Source organism: Silene latifolia, chromosome 10 (genome assembly GCF_048544455.1).
Source record: "Silene latifolia isolate original U9 population chromosome 10, ASM4854445v1, whole genome shotgun sequence".
NCBI classification, from domain to species: domain Eukaryota; kingdom Viridiplantae; phylum Streptophyta; class Magnoliopsida; order Caryophyllales; family Caryophyllaceae; genus Silene; species Silene latifolia.
In genome coordinates, this window is record NC_133535.1 from 161088697 (window position 1) to 161106257 (window position 17561).

At 35.9% G+C, this 17561-nt stretch overlaps 1 protein-coding gene across 1 annotated transcript; it reads left to right on the forward strand.

Moving 5' to 3' along the window:
- The first annotated feature begins 12314 nt into the window (after positions 1–12314).
- LOC141608797 (uncharacterized) lies at positions 12315–16338 on the forward strand. Its single transcript, XM_074428141.1, has 2 exons — positions 12315–14690; positions 15184–16338. The coding sequence occupies exons 1-2, from the start codon at positions 12315–12317 to the stop codon at positions 16336–16338; spliced, it is 3531 nt and encodes a 1176-aa protein (XP_074284242.1).
- The last annotated feature ends 1223 nt before the right edge of the window (positions 16339–17561 follow it).

Genomic DNA, 17561 nt, shown 5'->3' on the forward strand with positions numbered 1-17561 from the left:
CTTTCCATCATGCATTAAAAACTTCACAGAGCCTACTCCAACAGCCTCACAAACCGCTCCATCACCCATGGTAACAGTGCTCCTATGATGACTATATGTCAGAAACATCCCCCGTTTAGAACACATGTGAGATGTGCATCCACTATCAAGAACCCATCTATCACCTAAATGATTCTTTTCTTGGACCACCAATGCAAGATCATCCTCAGAGTCGTAATCACTTTTTGATTGTTGTGCAGCTGCAAAAGAAGCAAAATTTCCCTTCTTTGGCTTAGGACATTCTAACTTCCAATGACCCTTTTCCCCACAGTTATCGCAATAATCACTAGAACTTGGTCCCTTTGACTTAGGCCTATAAGACTTCTTCTTTTTCCCTCCACCAACTGAACTTTCCTTTTCAAATTTAGCAACCAATCCCAAAGCCTGATTATCTACCACAACATTAGTTGCCTTCTGGCGTAACTCCCTAGTGTGAAGCGACGACTTCACCTCCTCTAGGGTCAAAGTCTCCTTACCCACCACAAGTGACTCTACAAAGTTCTCATATGATAACGGTAAAGAAACTAACAAAATAAGCGCAGCATCCTCATCTTCTATCTTAACATCTAAATTACGTAGATCTAGTAAAATAGAGTTAAGTTTATCTAGATGATCCCGAAGTGACATACATTCTTGCATTCTGAGGCCAAACAAACGTTGTTTCAATAACAATTTATTGGTGAGTGTTTTAGTCATATAAAGACTCTCCAATTTTGCCCACAAGCCACCGCAGCTTTCCTCACCGCAACTTCGTAACGTCGTCGCCGGACATAACAAGATTGTAGCATGAGCCCTTTCCTCCATTGTTACCAACTCAGATCCTCGATCCACCGTGGATCGACGACTCAAGACTGCCACCGCCCCTGCGGTAGTCTTTGTCACCTTTGTGGAGAAACCCGGCGTCAACGGTCTCCAGATACACTGTTGCTTAAGCAAAGCTCTCATCTTTATCTGCCATAGTCCAAAATTAATCCTTCCCGTAAATCTGTCGATCTTTGTGGCTAACTGTTGTGCCATGATCTCTCCCAGATCAAATAACCTAGCTCAGATGCCAATTGTTATGCGCGGAAGCGTGTTGAGACGATGCAATAACAATAGCGAAATAAAGAACACAAGAATTTATGTGGTTCACTATCAATATGATAGCTACGTCCACAAGGGCCAGGGAAATATTTCACTATGTATGGAGAGAATTACAGATTACAAAAGACGAGCCCTCAAACTTGCCTCACCAAGTTTTCTACCTTCCTCTCTTAATTAACCTAGAATATAGTCGGGTCTTTATATAGTATTATTTCACCCAAAACTATATACCTAAACTAATTAGGAAATTAATAGTAAACACAAAGTTTACCATAAACCCAACTAAGGAAATCCTATGGTAAGTCAAAAACCAAGCCTAAAGAATTATTCAAGCACGCACCAATCAAATTTTAGTTATAGCCAGCATGTTTCATACGTACACACATGAAGCAATTCTATAATCAGAATCATGTAGCTGCTCCGCGTCTTTTTCTTCCTTAGTCTATTTTTGCTCCATCTTTTAATCTCACTCTCACATATTCAAAATAGAAAACGACTCGTTCGAGTCATATTCTAACAAATTATTAAGTTCAAAAGCATTTACAGAAAGGTTAAATTCTCTGTTAATTGTAAAAACTGAATGATAAGTACAGTACAATGAAGCAACAAAACAACATTACCCCAGCGCCTTAAACGCACGCACCCAAAAATAGCCTAACTAGTGTTGACCGAATTACATCAAATAACATAATCTAACATCTTCTACATACCAATTCGGAGCAACGAATCCAGTGTTGTATTTTGAATACAAATTGTATAACCAACAAGGCACAAATAATAACGGAAATGAAACGATACAAAAGACGGCTTATAATGCCCAATCGAATCGTGCTAAACGCACTTTCCTTAGAGTATTTCGACCCTATAGCTTTTGGGTTGCACGAAATCTCTGTAGGATAAGACGATTCCTTTGTCTTAAGGCAAGAACAAAGAATAAAAAAACCATAAGAGTTTTTGTTTTTACTTTATTTTTGTCAAAACCATAAAATGCAATTGATCATATGTTTTTGTTTTTACACCTTATTTATATCAATGCATGAAGTATGTTCACACATGTTTGACAAAAATGGATAAACATGTTCCTTTTGGTATTATAAACCAATGAGAACAAAGTACAACTGCCAATGTCTGACAATTATTTCCCACGTGAAACCATACAACCCCGATAGGGGTTAGCATCCCCGATCGGGGACGCAGCCAATTTGCTTAATTCTTATTTTTGGTTTCTCGAATTTCGCTAAGTATTTGATATTAATATCCCCGAGTATATGACCCCAGTAGGGGATGCCATATACCTCGTATATACTTACCGAACATGATAAACTTATTTATCATTACCTTATCCATTACATACATGAACTCGACATACGATTATATGAGCATACACTTCGTATTCCCGACTCACATTATATCCATTACGGGCTCAAAACCGATTTGACATAAGAAACCCGAATGCACTTAAATGCCTTGTGATCAATATCACCAACATTCCTCCCCCATTTAAGTGTATCCCTTGTTTCCAGTTAAAACAACAAAGCAACAAATCTATGCATAAATGAAAGTGTCCCAAGGATTGAACTTCCACATTAGTACATTACACATTCCAAATATTCGAGAATCAAGGTGTCACACGGATTGAACCTTTCAACCCATATTGAATACATGAATATAATATACACATAGACTCAAACAACTCTTAAAGTTACAAACGTGACACTATTGACCGCCTTGTGTCCATATCCTTTCATGAGAGTATAGGAGGCCAAGTCCAAGCCTCTTGAAGCGGCTACACTTCACGCTCACATAGGTGAATCTTTCATCGTGCACCCGCAAAATGCACTTTATCAAAGATTACATTAAGAAGTCTTATAACTTCAACCTCTTGTCATGCAGGTCATGCACATACCTTTCGGGATTATAATACATGTGCTTCAATCTTTCATAATAAGCCTTCCACATTGAACTTAGCCTCTAAAATTTGTTAGAGGGAAGTTGGGTATCTCATCACAAAGATCTAGATGGACTTTAAACCCATCCCGATATCCGACTTGTTAACCAAGTCCCTAGTAGATCCTTTATGCAAAATGATCCACTAGATATAAGATCTTATAAAACAACCAAGATCACTTTATCTATGATAGTAAGTGTTCTTATAATAACCCGGTGTCGCGATCACCGTAAACACATGACTATAAACTTAGTCAAATTACCATCACTACCATAAACACAAGTGACATCGGCCACAAATTTAAAATAAACTCGTAGATCACTTTACCTAGCCACTTAGCCTCTTTATCAAGAAACTAAAGAAGCTATAGCTAATTGATACTACAAAATGCAACTCCAATGTCAATTAAAACATGTATAGCAAATTCGCTCCTTAGAAGCCCATAAACCAATGGCACCTCCCCAAGCAAGAATACATTACCGTCGTAAAAAAAAAAAAAAGAACCATCTACATTGGCAATTCAATTTGCATATACTACTCCTTCTAAACCAAAGGAAAATACCGACATAGGACAAACCATAATCCATGGCTTTCTTACATACTTTCACACTGCCAAAGATGAGTACTAATTTAACTAGTATACCTACTCAACTTTAAACCGCATAAATGATCAAGCACTTGTGAAAATCCCCGAGTCATGACACCACTTTCACCATTGGATAAAAGCATCATACTCGATCCATAGGAGTATTAACCGGAGAATAATAGTTATACTCTCACCCTTGATCCTAATACCAAGGATCATATTACCTCCCCCATGTCCTTCATATAAGAACATAATAGCAAAATCACCTTTTACAAGGCAAGATCACCTTTGGTTTACCAAAGATCGATTTGTCATTAATCCTACAACAAATGACAATTCCATAACCAGACTTGTCAATAGTTGGTTACATTCAATGATATTGATTTACCTCTTACATGACTAAACCACTATGACTTCATAATCTCACTATGGTCATCATAAACCATCATACCCGAGATTATATGGTAAAATCAATTATATCAGCAAAATTTAAAGCTTTACGCAAGACATTAACGTGTTAAACAAACATCACAAAACAGTTAGCACACTAACAACATTATTAATATAACAAATCAAATATTCATTGATCATGAGCAACATAATACCACGGTACTACTAAAAAAAAATCATTCAAAACTCCTTTGATCAAAACAACATAGTCCATAAAATTCTATTACAAGTTCCTATCATATTAGTATCCAATGTGAGAGTTAACAACTTGAACATTTATGACACTACAAGAGTGAGATTTTAACTTCTCTTTGAACAAACCAAGCTACCTGAGGAACCAAATACCGGCCCTCAATACCTCTCTAAAACAATCAATACACCAATATTTCATTTATATTAAGCTACATATGTGTACCCATATGTTACCGCTCAATACCAATATTTCCGTGTATTACATACATTCAAGAGAGCTTACATAATATACTCATCCCACTCCACATGACTTATTTCATACATTATATAAAACCATATAATGAAACGATTGAAACAAAACTGGTGTAATTACTTGCAAACAAGCATAGTGAAAACAACACAACATCCATAAGAATATATTATTGATCATCAAAATAATAGATGTTACTCAACTGAAACATAGTAAATTGTAATACATAAACAATTTTAACATGATTATTAAACATCTGATGATCAAACAACATTAATAAACCATTAATCACTCTAATATCCATGTGAGCAGAAAGCTATTGCACATTAAAAATCACAAGAAGAACCATGATCAATTTTAAAACCAATTGATCAAACAAACATATATGTTAACAAACATACACAACATGACATACACCATTCATGTTCAATAATCAACTTTTATCAAAATTTGAAACTAATACCCATCTCATTGAACATTCCCAAATAAGTTACAAGGACTAGCAACAATGAGATGAAAATTGACATAAAATATGTCCCTTTACATGAGTGATTCTCCAACTTCTCCTTTGATCAACTAGGGTGTCTCAAGTCACCATGAACCAGAACTTGACACCATCAAAGACCAATACACTTGCTAACGAGCCATACAAGCATCCGTATTATACCGCTCTATTTTGCATTACCGTGTATCTTATCAAGGAAGTATTATTATAGACATTCACACCCAACTTGTTGTACATCATTCAATAGTACACCACTATATATTGTTATATAGTACACACACAATTCATATAATTGATAGTACTCAATTATTGTAACATCACATGAATTGCAAAAGAAACAAGAGATTGCCTCTTAATCATGTCATATGATAATAGACATAAAAAGACAACCACTTAATATTACACCATATTAAGATTTAAACCACTCATTAAACATGCTCAATGTCTAAAATAAATATCTACAGACCCAGATATAAATTATACAAGACAACACTGACATGTTTAAAGTGAGTACATAGTTATGTTATAAAATAACAATAACGACTATCATGATCATACCATAACCGGTATCATAATCATTCATTTATCACCAATAGACAATTAACAAGACTGCAAGACATGGAATATGTATCTTAAAACCGAATATATATCCACAAATAAATCAAATAGAATAACCAATTTTATTAAACCATCATAAATTTATGATAAAAGACATGGATAGACATGACCATCTTCCTAGTTCCTAACTTTCACTGCGGTGTTAAGATTAGAAACAAAGAGGCCACATATCCACAATTCCACATACAAGATTAAGCAAATTGAAACTTCACTAAAACAGCATTCATGCCCAGACTCGGCAAAGTCGAAGACATCAAATCAAAATTGAAACTGCACTAAATAATAGCAAATTCAAATGATTATTTAATGCCATCGTAGGATATTTCGTGTTTTACAAACCGACATCACAAACTGCTAATCCATGAGTAATAACATGATGCAAGCGTGTATCTAATAACACAAGATTTCTTCAATATTAGCAAAGAAAGATAGCATCAAAATTAACAACCTCATTACCCATGATGCAAACATTATAACCATGTTTCAATGCCAGTAGTAATATATATCTACATGATATCATTAAAGCAAAGACTTTGCATATCTGTGATACATGTAAATGCCCAACAAATTTAAAAATCAATATCTATCTATATTAATAAAGGAAGCTTTTTTCGAGCGATTATAGAGTCTCCAACCTATGTGAAAGACTTTCCAGCTATAATATTAAAAAAATAATTAATTAAGAGATAGTATCCATCTACTACTCGCTCTAATAATAATAACAATATAAGATTAGAAATAGAGTTTAACTTCTTTCGTATAACTTTGTAGAATTGTAGTTGTGCATATATACAAATACTATATATACGGAGCACTCTATATAAATTGCATGCACCAAACAAACTTTTTTGATCTGATTCAGTTTTTAGCGCAAGCTTAGATGATTCTTTTATTTGTATAGATTTAACTTTTACATAAGCATGTTCCGTGTGTTACGTAGCTAAAAATTACATTGTGTGTGTTTATTGTGCGCTGGCATGTTGTATCTTTAACAATTTTTTAGAGTTATTATTTGTACTAATTGTGTTTGTGTTGAAATTTCAGGCACGAAAAAGAATAAGAAGATTGTTGAACTCATGAATGGAAAATAATGAAATAATCTATTTCGAGGTATGGTCTATTTTGATACATAAATTCATATTTACAAGGCATTATTTTTCTTAAATTTAAGACGGGTCAAGTATATACCATGTATTTATATAATAAAATACACATGCGGTCTAAAGAGAGATTTACTGATTTTGATATTGATGTACACAATTAAGCTTGAGGTATTTTTCCAGTTACAAAGCTTGAAATATGTACTCTTTTAGGAGTACCTTGCAAATATCACACTTGGTTTTTGAAAGAATATTGTGCTTGCCTTTCATTGATATTATTGTTACGTATAAATACAAGTTATGTGAGTAGATTCTGACCTAATTACAATCAATTAGTTACTACTAATAAGGAAATACAATAAGACTATCTTGTGACTAAATATTCACAATATATTCTAACAGTTTTTTTATTTGATAAATAAAATTGTCTTGCTCTAATTGCATATTTGACAGGTTGATTGCTATGTATCTATGACAAACTAATTTGTCATTAATAACCATATTTTGTTTAAAACCTATGGAACGACTCCTTAAGCATTATCATCAGCCTTTTAGCATTGATAAATAATTCCCATGCAAGTATCTTTTTTGTCTGTATCGTTATCCGTTTTTTTAGCGAGGCAAAAGGAATTAAAAGAGTTGTCACTTTATAAATTGTTATTTTTGAGTTAATTTAACACAGCTTTAGCCAATCTAAGATATTGGAAATTTATCTCTGTTCAATTTTTAGAGACTTCCTTTATTATAAACTATGTGAAGAAAACCCAAAAAGTCCCACATATGAGGGTTGTCTTACATTGATAAAAGAGGAGAAGAATTACAACTTTATAAGGTAAGAGGCTACTCCCTCTATTGCCAATTGATTTTAGAGTGGAACCCTCTTGGACCTACGTTGTGGACTCTTTCTCCTCTGTTTGGGTGCGGCCCGGGTCCGTTGTTGAATTTAACAAACCATTTACCCCCACGATTAATAATAATCATATATAATATACTTGACTATACTACAAGAATCCGGTGACTTATTAATAAAAACTCCAGAAGAGCATTATAATTGACTATACTACAAGAATCCGGTGACTTATTAATAAAAACTCCAGAAGAAGATGAGTAGAAGACGATGTTAATTTAGACCAATAAAACAAGTGATTTACAAGTGCTAGCTTCTTATAGTTTTTCGCGAATGATTCAGCCCTGGAATACAAGAGTCACACGAATAAGAACATCTTCCATAGAAAAGTTTTTTCAAACCTACATTCTATCTCCTAGATAATACGGAGTAGAAGCTATAACAATTGCTTTTTGGCCTTTTCATTTTCCATTTATGGTGAGTATATTCCATGGTGAAGTTATTGGTTTATCACAATCATGGTACTAACACTGTAACATTTAAGCATGCAAACAATGACAATATAATTAATTAAGGATTATTTCCACTTTGATATTCTGAGGTTTGACCTAATTCCTTTTTGGTGCCCTGAGGTTTGGACAACCTCTCACTTTGGTGACATATACATAATATTTTATATTAAAAATAATATTTTGAACCTAACAAATCAAGCGTTTTACAATATTATGTTGATTATTCTATTTTATATGTAATATAATATCTAATTTTACACTTTATTTTACTGAAAATATAATATAATTAATTAAAATAAAAGTTGATTATTACATGTTTTAGGTTACCAAAATGAAATTTTATTTAAAACTTAGGTCACCAAAGTGGGAGGTAATCCAAACCTTAGGGCACTAAAAGTGAAATTATACAAACCACAAGGTACTAAAGTGGAATTAGACCAAAACTCAAAACATCTAAATGGAAATTTTCGTTTAATTAAAGTAGACAAGTGATTAGGACTTGGAAGCGTATAATAACAATTCCAAGAAGAAGTTATTCATACCTCAATTGCATTAGCTACCCAAGGATGAGAAATTAGCAGAATCCGCATCTAAAGTTTTACACGAGACAGATAAAATCAAATTACAAATAAATTAAATAAAACCCCCAACTTCAAAGTAATATGTTTAATTAGGGCTAACCTACAATCTATTTGGAGTATTGCCTACAAGTTCTAAAGTCAGTTCAAAGAAATTAAGTACAAAAAAACAGGGACATAGAGTATAATTACATTATCATAAGATATTACAAATCGGCCCGGGCATTGCCCGGGCATTAAATCTAGTAAATATATATTTGAGGCTTTTTTCGAGCGACGTGGTAGTCTCCAACTTTTTTAAAACACTTAATTAAATTTTAAAATTAATTACTTACAATTTTTCTATTAGAATTAGGAAATAATTAATCATGTACAATTTTCCTATTAGAATTAAAAAATTCTTTTTTAATATTTGTGCACTTATTATTTTAAAATTACCTTTTTCAACTTTTCTATTAGAATTAGAAGATTATTTCTTAATATTCCGGTTTATTTATATATATGAAAAATTCGATATACTATAAAAAAAAAACTTAGATATATACATAATCTCAAATTTTATACGCATTATTCAATATGATAATTCACAACATAAAATGTCTGTAAGCTCAATTTTTTTTAAACACTTAAAATAAAATTAAAAATTAACATAAAGAATAATATAAAAATAATGTTTAATAAAAATTAACTTATATATAAAATAATATTCAAATAGTGTTTAATACTGTAATTATCTAAACATCATATTTTAAATATTATATCAATAACTTAATAATAGTTTCAAGTCTTTGTAATTAATCTAAGTGACTTAATTTTGTTTATTACTAACTACTATCGAGAATGCAAATGAATTCCATAGAAATTCTATCATTCTAAAAAATTTGTTAAACGACCTGATTGCTTCCTATGAGAAGCTGAAATTGATCATTATATGATCCATTCATTGTGTATTTTATGATTATGAGAGCAAGCATGCCCATTTTATTTCATCATAATAATTTCTCGACCCTCGCTGAAATTTTGCTATAATTGCGTATTTGCCTAAATCATTCTAACATATAGATTTGCACAAATTTCTTGGGATGTCTAACCTCTACTACACACGTAGTAATATACTCTGTATTAAACAATAGTTTTTCTAAGGTAGTTTGCTTCAAAGGTACACGATAAGTTAGCTTAGAAAAAAAAACGTTTGGCATTCCTCACGTCCCATCATTTATTTATCCTTTTAATTTCTATGAAGAATATATTAATCAATGTAAAAAAAATTATTGGGATGGAGATAGACCTGGCAAACGAGCTAAACGGGTTAGGTTCGGGTTGGGACAAATCAGGTTTTCAAGAATTTGGTTCGAAATGGGTCGGGTTGGATAAGTGGTGGAGTTAGGGGGGCTAGCAGGGGCAGGGCGGTCGAAAATTTCATTGTTATAGTTAAAATTTTCCAACTTTTTCCGAGTTTACCTTAAACCATTACCCATTCGCCCCCTACTGAGATTTTTCGCCCCCGTTGGGGTTAATATCTGGCTCCGCCACTGGGTCGGGTTGTTTCAGGTTCAAGTCATTTTCGGATAGGTTATTATCACACTATTTAGAGATAGCAGTCAGTTCCAACAATAAATATTATAACCCCTGTTTTTTTCCTCATATTCATTAGTCACCGTGCTTATATTGACCTAATAATAAAAATTAAGTTATTTTACTAAATATTTTATTACTAAATGATTAATATGTAAATAAAAATCATCTGAAAGAAGGAGTGCACGCACATAAAAAAAAATATTTGGCGAAAGATCAGTGTCGCTAATGGAAATAGAATGATTTTCAACTCTAAAATCAAATTCACACAAAGATAACATAGCGATACGTAATATATATAAAAAGAAAACATAATCAATCAAAAACTTTGGTTAAACCAATACTCCCTCCAATCCAATCCAAACTGCCCACTTGCTTTTGGGTGGTCTTCGAGACGACACTTTGACCGCGTTTTCTTCCTTTGTATATAATTTTTTTTTTTTGCAAAAAATATAATTTATGAAAGATATTTTCATAATACAACTAAATATGTAAACTTTATCGTTCAAAGTTTTATATTTTTCTGTGGATTAACGGTCAAACTTCAAAGTTTGACCTCCAAAAGGCAAGTGGGTAGTTTGGATTGGAATGGAGGGAGTATTATTTATTAGTAAAATTTGCACAAATAGTTACACAACACAAGTAAAGTACTATGTATCTTATCGGTAGTATAGTTTCTGAAAATAATATCATAGGCCATATCATATATCTCATATTAGTTCCAAACTACTATCTAAGGGAAAGATATGTGTTATCCAATAAGTGTCAATTAGTTTAGCATTAACTACTATCTAAGCAATTTTATTGTTAATCAAATATGTTAGCATTAAAATTGATCTATAGTCCCCTTTACACAATAAAGTCTAAAACATCCTTACGCATTTTACATTTATTTAGACAATTATTTTAGAATCCGTGCAACGCACGGGCATCACACTAGTTACTAATATATAGTCAAGACAAATGTACTTATTTCTTGTGATTTCCTTGTTGATCTTATCAACCCATCTAATAAATATTAATCATGCAAAAAACCGCTCCTAGTACATTAGTACCCCACCGCAGAGCCTCAGTCCATGCATACAACAAGGAATAATACACCGTCTTCAAACCATATCAAAAATCCAGATTTGGACACCGTCTCGCATACCGTTACGATCATTATCATGGAACGAAAATACTCTAAGAATGTTGTATTTTGAATACAAATTGTATAACCAACAAGGCACAAATAATAACGGAAATGAAACGATACAAAAGACGGCTTATAATGCCCAATCGAATCGTGCTAAACGCACTTTCCTTAGAGTATTTCGACCCTATAGCCTTTGGATTGCACGAAATCTCTCTAGGATAAGACGATTCCTTTGTCTTAAGATGATACGGTGGTGGACAGTATGGACAGCATCGCTCCATTGTCTGTTTGGAGCATGGATTCGGGGCGTGACATTGGCGTGAATGTGCGGGCTCAGTTCGTGAGTTTGGTTACTTGTTCAGGACTTAATTGAGGCAAGTGGAATTATGGCAATAGAGGATGGCAATAAAGGAAGCGTTCAACAGAGCATGCAAAGGGGTGGTGCACCTTATTTAATTTAGTTAATGGCTTATTTTATTATGGTTGTTTAAGGCAACCTTTGGTATTGTTTCCTTGTTCAACTGACTTCGTTGCTTGACTATAAATAGTCTTATAATTATTGGAATAACAATCAAGTTTTACACTAAAAATTTCTATCAAAACTTTGTGCTTTCGACAGCTTGTTGAACACAAATCTTATTCAACGCTTGACGAGTCTCTTGTGTTGTTTAAGCGGAGTTTCGAGTCAATAGGTCTTGTCTTGAACTCGAGATTGTCGAGCTATAGGTCTAGCTTTTCGATCTTTTATCTTTCCGTGTTTTCATCCGCTGCGTTACGTATCATAAGTGGTATCAGAGCTTCGGCTCTTGATTTCCATATATCGAGACGATCCAATTTAAAAAAAAAAAAAAAAAAAAAAAAAAAACCACAAACCTCAATTTACAGTACCACGAGCCATGGGAGATTTCGATGACGAAACATTGCTTGCTCAAGTGCGCGAGATGCTTCGAAATCAACCCACTGGGAGCCGTTATCGAACTAAACAAGATGAGTTTAAAATTAACGAACTCCCGGAATTCACAGGAGGTACGAATCCAGAGGACTATTTGGAATGGGAAAGAAAGATTGAACGAATGTTCGATTTCAAGGATCTCAACGACGAAAAAAGGTGCAAATACGCAATCTTGAAATTGGGTAAGGGAGCCTCGTTGTGGTTCGAGGGACTGAAGGCCAAACGTACTCGGGCTGGAAAGGAGAAAATCGCTTCATGGGAATCGCTAAAACGCAAACTACGGAAGAGGTATGTACCATCGAACCATCGAATAACCACTTACCGTAAAATTGCGGAATTTAAACAGGGGAAGTTGAGTGTGGGAGAATATATAGATGAATTTGAGGGATTGTCGTTGATGGGAGAATTGGAGGAAATCGAGGAACAGAAAATGGCTAGGTTTTTACGGGGATTAAATAATAATATTGCTAGTGTCGTAGAGATGTACCCATACTCTGATTTCGACACACTTTGCGGACTTTGTTTAAAACTCGAGTCCCAGGGCAAAAACAAATATGGGGAAGGGTCCAGTACGGAATACAAAAAAAATAGAACCTGGACTAAAACTGAGTCTTCTTCAAAGAACGATTCCCCTGCGTCCAACTACAATCCAAACAAAAATCCCCATCCAACGTCCACTCTTAAAACAACCAATACACCAAAAGAAATCACCTTGTCAAAAGTGAGGTGTTTTAAATGTCAGGGTTTCGGTCACTATCAAAGTGCGTGTCCAAACAAACGAGTCGTGACCTTACGGGAGGCAGTAGAATTTCGTGAGCAGGCTGAAGAGGAAGAGAGGTTGGGCGGAATTTTTAGTCTTGAACAGGAAGAGGAGGAGGAAGAAATAGAAGGGTACGAAGCACCTGTATACGATACACTTTTGGTTCTTCGGTCGTTACAGGTTCAACCCGAGTCCATCGACTCCGATCAGCGAGAACAATTATTCCATACCAAATGCCAAGTCAAGGATAAATGGTGTAGTGTGATTATAGACGGGGGTAGCTGTACGAATGTGGCGTCCAGTGAGATGGTTTCGAAGCTAGGATTGGCTACCTTGGCGCATCCTAAACCATACTCGCTTCACTGGTTGAATGATGGTAACAAGGTGAAGGTAACGAAGCAGGTTCGATTGGGCTTGTCAATGGGCTCTTATGTTGACGAGATATTATGTGACGTGATCCCTATGGATGCGTGTCACGTACTATTGGGCCGTCCTTGGCAGTTCGATAGGGACGTAATCCATCGAGGGAGAAGCAATGAGTACGAATTGAAAGACAAAGGCAAGAGAATTATTTTGAAGCCCATGTCAGCGAGCGAAGTTCGTTCCATGAGTACAAAAAAAAAGAAGAAAGACGATGGACTAGTGATGTTGGTGAAAGAGCAAGAAATTGAACAAGCAATAAATCAAGGGGAGGTGGTTTATTTGTTGACAGCCAAAGACGAATTGGGTACAAGGGCAAGTTCCCACTCAAACTCATTAGTTGATAAATTGCTAATTGAATATCAGGATGTCTTTCCTGATGAATTACCACCCGGCCTACCTCCAATTAGGGGAATCGAGCATCAAATTGACCTTATTCCTGGAGCCCCATTACCGAATAAGGCAGCCTATAGGTGTAACCCGGAAGAAACTAAGGAACTTCAAAGGCAGATTGACGAGTTGGTGGAACGTGGATATGTTCGAGAAAGTATGAGCCCATGTGCTGTACCTGTTTTGCTCGTTCCAAAAAAGGATGGTACGTGGCGTATGTGCGTTGACTCGAGAGCAGTGAATAATATCACGATTAAATACCGGTTCCCAATTCCGAGGCTCGACGATATGCTCGATGAATTGTGCGGATCACAAGTGTTCTCGAAAATCGATCTCCGAAGTGGGTACCACCAAATTCGTATGCGTGAGGGAGATGAGTGGAAGACCGCTTTCAAAACAAAGCACGGCCTTTACGAATGGACTGTCATGCCGTTTGGACTCACAAATGCGCCAAGTACTTTTATGCGCCTGATGAATGAAGTTTTAAAATCATTTTTGGGTAAATTTGTGGTTGTTTATCTTGACGATATTTTGGTGTATAGCCGGAATATTGATGATCATTTGCAGCATTTACGGCTCGTATTTGGAGTGCTTCGAAATCAGAAGCTCTTTGGAAAAAGGGAGAAATGCTCATTCTTGGTTGACAGTGTGTTATTTTTGGGTTACATGGTGTCAAAGGACGGAGTATCAGTAGACATGGCAAAAATCGAAGCTATTAGTACTTGGCCCATTCCTAAAACAGTAAGCGAGGTACGCTCCTTTCATGGTCTTGCCTCCTTTTATAGACGGTTCATACGCGATTTCAGTTCGCTTGTTAGCCCTATCACCAATTGCTTGAAGAAGGGCGTGTTTGTGTGGACCAAAGAAGCTCAAGAAGCATTCGAATTAATCAAAAACGATTATGCTCCGCACCTATTTTGGCACTTTGCATTTTTCGCAACCCTTTGAGGTCGAGTGTGACGCAAGCGGGGTAGGCATCGGGGCAGTTTTGTTACAAGGTAAGCGACCCATTGCTTACTTTTCGGAAAAATTAGGAGGAGCGAGATTAAATTATTGCACCTACGACAAAGAGTTTTATGCCATTGTTAGAGCTCTTAGTCATTGGAGTCATTATTTACGTCCAAATCATTTCATTTTACACTCGGACCATGAGTCGTTAAAGTATATAAATGGACCGCAAAAATTGAGTCCGCGTCATGCTAAATGGGTCGAGTTTTTACAATCCTTTCACTTCTCATCGAAGTATAAGGATGGTAAGAGCAATGTTGTAGCCGATGCTTTGTCTCGCAGGTACACGTTAATAGCCGTATTGGAGACCCGATTGTTGGGTTTTGAAGTTCTGAAGTCTTGTTACGCAAGTGATAAGGAGTTTGGGGAGCTATTTGATAAATGCAAAACTGGGGCCCATGGTGAATTTTTAATTCAAGACGGATTCCTTTTTAAAGGAAATCGTCTATGTGTGCCGAGACACCCAATTCGGGAGTTATTGATTCGTGAGGCCCATGGTGGAGGATTAGCCGAGCATTTTGGTGTCGTGAAAACAGTCGAAGTGTTGAAAGAACACTTCTTTTGGCCGAAATTACTTGGAGACGTAACTAGCATTGTAGCGAAGTGTGTGACTTGCAAAATGGCGAAGAGTTCGTTCAAGCCGGGTCTTTATACTCCGCTGCCGGTTCTTACTCATCCTTGGGAGGACGTGTCCATGGACTTCATCGTGGCACTCCCGCGCACTCAAAGAGGTAAAGACTCAATTCTAGTAGTGGTGGATCGATTTTCCAAAATGGCTCATTTTGTTGCGTGTCACAAAACTGATGACGCTAGTAATGTAGCGGAATTGTATTTTCGTGAAATTGTTCGCCTCCACGGAATTCCCAAGACAATTGTTTCAGACCGTGATTCGAAATTTCTAAGTTATTTTTGGAATACGCTTTGGAGAAAGGTGGGTACCAAACTTTTGTTTAGCACATCTCATCACCCTCAGACGGATGGGCAAACGGAAGTTACTAATCGGACCTTGGGAGTATTGTTGCGTGGGTTGGTTAGTCGTACTCAAAAGGATTGGGATATTAAACTCGCTCATGCCGAATTTGCTTATAATCGCTCACCTACCTATGCGACGGGTCACTCTCCATTTGAGGTGGTGTATGGGATTAATCCTTATATGCCTCTTGATTTAATTCCGTTTCCAAAGGCTGAATTGGTCCATAAAGACGCCGAGTCCAAGCTAAAGTCAATGATGAAATTGCACCAACAAGTGCGTGAGCGTATTGAGTCCGTCAATGCCGTTCCGACGCAAAAACGAACAAGCATAGGAAGCCACGTGTTTATCAAAAGGGCGACTTGGTATGGGTTAATTTGCGGAAGGAGCGATTTCCGAGTAAAAGGAAGAATAAACTGATGCCCCGAGCCGAGGGTCCTTTCAAGGTGATTGATCGTATCAATGACAATGCTTATAAAATCGAGTTGCCTGGTGATTGCGGCGTGCATGCTACCTTTAATGTGGGTGATCTTTCTCCTTATCTTGATGATGACGGTCTTCTTGAATTGAGGTCAATTCCGTTTCAAGGGGGAGGGGATGATACGGTGGTGGACAGTATGGACAGCATCGCTCCATTGTCTGTTTGGAGCATGGATTCGGGGCGTGACATTGGCGTGAATGTGCGGGCTCAGTTCGTGAGTTTGGTTACTTGTTCAGGACTTAATTGAGGCAAGTGGAATTATGGCAATAAAGGAAGCGTTCAACAGAGCATGCAAAGGGGTGGTGCACCTTATTTAATTTAGTTAATGGCTTATTTTATTATGGTTGTTTAAGGCAACCTTTGGTATTGTTTCCTTGTTCAACTGACTTCGTTGCTTGACTATAAATAGTCTTATAATTATTGGAATAACAATCAAGTTTTACACTAAAAATTTCTATCAAAACTTTGTGCTTTCGACAGCTTGTTGAACACAAATCTTATTCAACGCTTGACGAGTCTCTTGTGTTGTTTAAGCGGAGTTTCGAGTCAATAGGTCTTGTCTTGAACTCGAGATTGTCGAGCTATAGGTCTAGCTTTTCGATCTTTTATCTTTCCGTGTTTTCATCCGCTGCGTTACGTATCATAAGGCAAGAACAAAGAATAAATAAACCATAAGAGTTTTTGTTTTTACTTTATTTTTGTCAAAACCAGAAAATGCAATTGATCATATGTTTTTGTTTTTACACCTTATTTATATCAATGCATGAAGTATGTTCACACATGTTTGACAAAAATGGATAAACATGTTCCTTTTGGTATTATAAACCAATGAGAACAAAGTACAACTGCCAATGTCTGACAATTATTTCCCACGTGAAACCATACAACCCCGATAGGGGTTAGCATCCCCGATCGGGGACGCAGCCAATTTGCTTAATTCTTATTTTTGGTTTCTCGAATTTCGCTAAGTATTTGATATTAATATCCCCGAGTATATGACCCCAGTAGGGGATGCCATATACCTCGTATATACTTACCGAACATGATAAACTTATTTATCATTACCTTATCCATTACATACATGAACTCGATATACGATTATATGAGCATACACTCCGTATTCCCGACTCACATTATATCCATTACGGGCTCAAAACCGATT

Bases quoted from the DNA above. Each gene is read 5' to 3' on its own strand.
- LOC141608797 (XM_074428141.1), top strand. From the start codon at position 12,315: ATGGGAGATTTCGATGACGAAACATTGCTTGCTCAAGTGCGCGAGATG. The intron at 14,691-15,183 runs GTACGCTCCTTT...TTCTCATCGAAG, and splicing joins TTCCTAAAACAGTAAGCGAG to TATAAGGATGGTAAGAGCAA.